This window comes from Sinocyclocheilus grahami, unplaced genomic scaffold, assembly GCF_001515645.1.
Source record: "Sinocyclocheilus grahami isolate Dianchi unplaced genomic scaffold, SAMN03320097.WGS_v1.1 scaffold5143.1, whole genome shotgun sequence".
In the NCBI taxonomy this organism is placed as follows: Eukaryota; Metazoa; Chordata; class Actinopteri; order Cypriniformes; family Cyprinidae; genus Sinocyclocheilus; species Sinocyclocheilus grahami.
Window position 1 is genome coordinate 5,263 of NW_015509909.1, and position 2,368 is coordinate 7,630.

At 35.0% G+C, this 2,368-nt stretch overlaps 1 protein-coding gene across 1 annotated transcript in view; it reads right to left on the minus strand.

Moving 5' to 3' along the window:
- Positions 1 to 522: 522 nt before the first annotated feature.
- The window catches only part of LOC107577108 (uncharacterized), a gene marked incomplete at its 5' end in the record, with an annotated part of 5,705 nt that continues 3,859 nt past the window's right edge, over positions 523 to 2,368 (minus strand). The window contains 2 exons of the mRNA XM_016263220.1: positions 523 to 831; positions 1,758 to 1,904. Of these exons, the coding sequence (XP_016118706.1) occupies positions 671 to 831; positions 1,758 to 1,904 (308 nt within the window). The remainder of the gene's footprint in view (positions 832 to 1,757; positions 1,905 to 2,368) is intronic.

Here is a 2,368-nt window from a genome sequence, read left to right on the forward strand (position 1 = left end):
AAATGTCAACATTGACTACCAGAAATCGCTTACCCCACCTTTAAAGTTATGAGCTGTGAAATTACCATTATACAGTGTGTACCATTGTCTCCTTCACAGCCTCGTTTTAAAGTCATTATGGCGTCTGACCTAATTAAGGTCTATAACTTGACGTGAGTTACAGTAGGCCCATGTTAAAATGTGCGTTCACAGAAAATTCCCAGTTCCTTTAATGACTACATAAGAATTAATGATTCATAACTATGAAACACCTCAGTTCCTTATTTTCTTCCCGCATTTGCTGCTGTCACAGTATGTGGTTTGTTATCTAATCATGGTTGACTAATCTTTATGTAGGTTCTAAAATACCATAGACCAATTTGTGCTGTCACAATAATGATAATGTATTATTAATTGTGAGTGGAAAAAAGTGTGACAGATTTTTCTTTTTGGTGGTTTTCACGTTTATTTGTAACCACAGAATGTTTCGGTATGATACAATTGAAAGTCATTAAAGGAAAAAAATCAGGTTTTCTCATGTATCTCTTTCTGAAGAAAAAAGAAACAGCTTTATATTTACAGCTTCCCATCTATCGGGAAATGCTACATTACAAAATTAAATATGTGTGTACAGTAAGGTATTTCATATATTTAATGTGTTTTCAGAAGGTAATTCTTTCATATGGAAGACTTATGGCCTTCGGATTCTGTTGCTTGAAAGAGTGTCGTACTTCCTTAGCGGTTTAATGGTGTCAGTTTTTTTGGACGAAGGCAGGTCGCAGATGTCCATCTTAGTCCGGTTTCGCCTCCAGCAGCTCGATTCCACTGGTTTGGTGTTCTCATAAATGATCTCTAGAAACACATAACATTACTGTAGAGTTGCATCAAATGGTTAACAGTACAAAGCACAGGCCACACTGAGGGTCTGGAGGAAAACGGTTTGCTGTGCACGCTGCACCTAACTGCTCGAGTCTAACCACAGACAATGAAAGGCAGTTTAATCGTCATCAACTGAGCTCACTCTCATAGCGCTGAACCACATGCCACCCACACTCATTTAGCACTCAGTTTGCGACCCAGGAAATGTTTGACCTTGTACAAAGAGGATGCATTGTTGTTTCTTAGTGGGGTCTCGCATGAAGACCCCATCAGTCTGTGTGACTTTTAAAGGATTGTTGTGGCATAATTTTGATTTCAGCAAGAAATAATCTTGATCTTGCCTCAGTTTATAGCAAAAAAAATATATAGTTATAGGCTGTAGATATTCATAACCACAAGGCTTTAGCATTATGTGTGTTGGCTTGAGAGTAAAGTTAGCTTTTTTAAACATCATTCGTATGGTGATTTTACATTGTAATGATTTATGATGCTTATGTCATGCATCATTTGAAATAATCATTATCAAAGTACTTCGCCACATAAAATACACTGTAAAAATATTTGTCGACGTTGTAAATAAAACAAAGATTATTGGAGAACATTTTACACAAAAAATACTATTTTAGTCTTTCAAAATTTAATTCAATGTTTTGTTTGCCGTTTCTTTGTAATCAGTTGTAAAATTGACTAGATATTTATGAGTGAAAATTGTTTCTACACCAAATTTTTTTTTTCAGTGTATAAAACAACGTGGGATGCACAATGAACTGTAGGTTCTTAAAGTTAACTTTGGTCAAAGTTACGTTAACATTGTTTTTGTTAAATAAATTAGTTTAGGATTAAACAATATTTGGCGATACAGTTTTTTAAAATGCAACATTGAATCATTGTAGATGTACCTTCAGGTTTGCGAGTCAAGATGCATATGACAACAATTGACACAAGAAGTACTGCGCATCCAACTGCCGACGCTAGCCATATCCACCACTGAGTAAAGCTGGACAGTGGTTTGGCGAATGTTGAGGGGATTGTTGTGGCTGTAACGGCTGTAAAAAAATAGCACATTGTTAGGTCAATCTGTCAGATGTGTGGCTCTTTCTATAGCTGCCGTTTTGCCGCTATGTATATTTCTAAAGAATGCATTCATGAGTTTGATTATGGAGATTATGGAGTATTGAATCAAATATTATTATAGTAATTTATTTTAGTTTAACTTATTTCAATTTTTGAAGGGAAAGCAAACAATTTCCCTACATGTCTTTATAAGCCTGCTTGACAAGCTATTAGTTGCTTTGTAGGTAATTACAGCCTCGATTTCAATCACAAAGCTCCAAAAATGCAATGCAATGCAAAATGCAATGGGATTCAAAAGGCTGAAAATCTGGGACTTTATTTAAACCCGGACTTAAACAGAAAGGTTTAGGATTTAAAGAAATTGCTATGATCAAAAATGAACGAGAAATATTTACGATTTCATTGTATTGAATAAGAAAAAGCAAAACATAAGTAT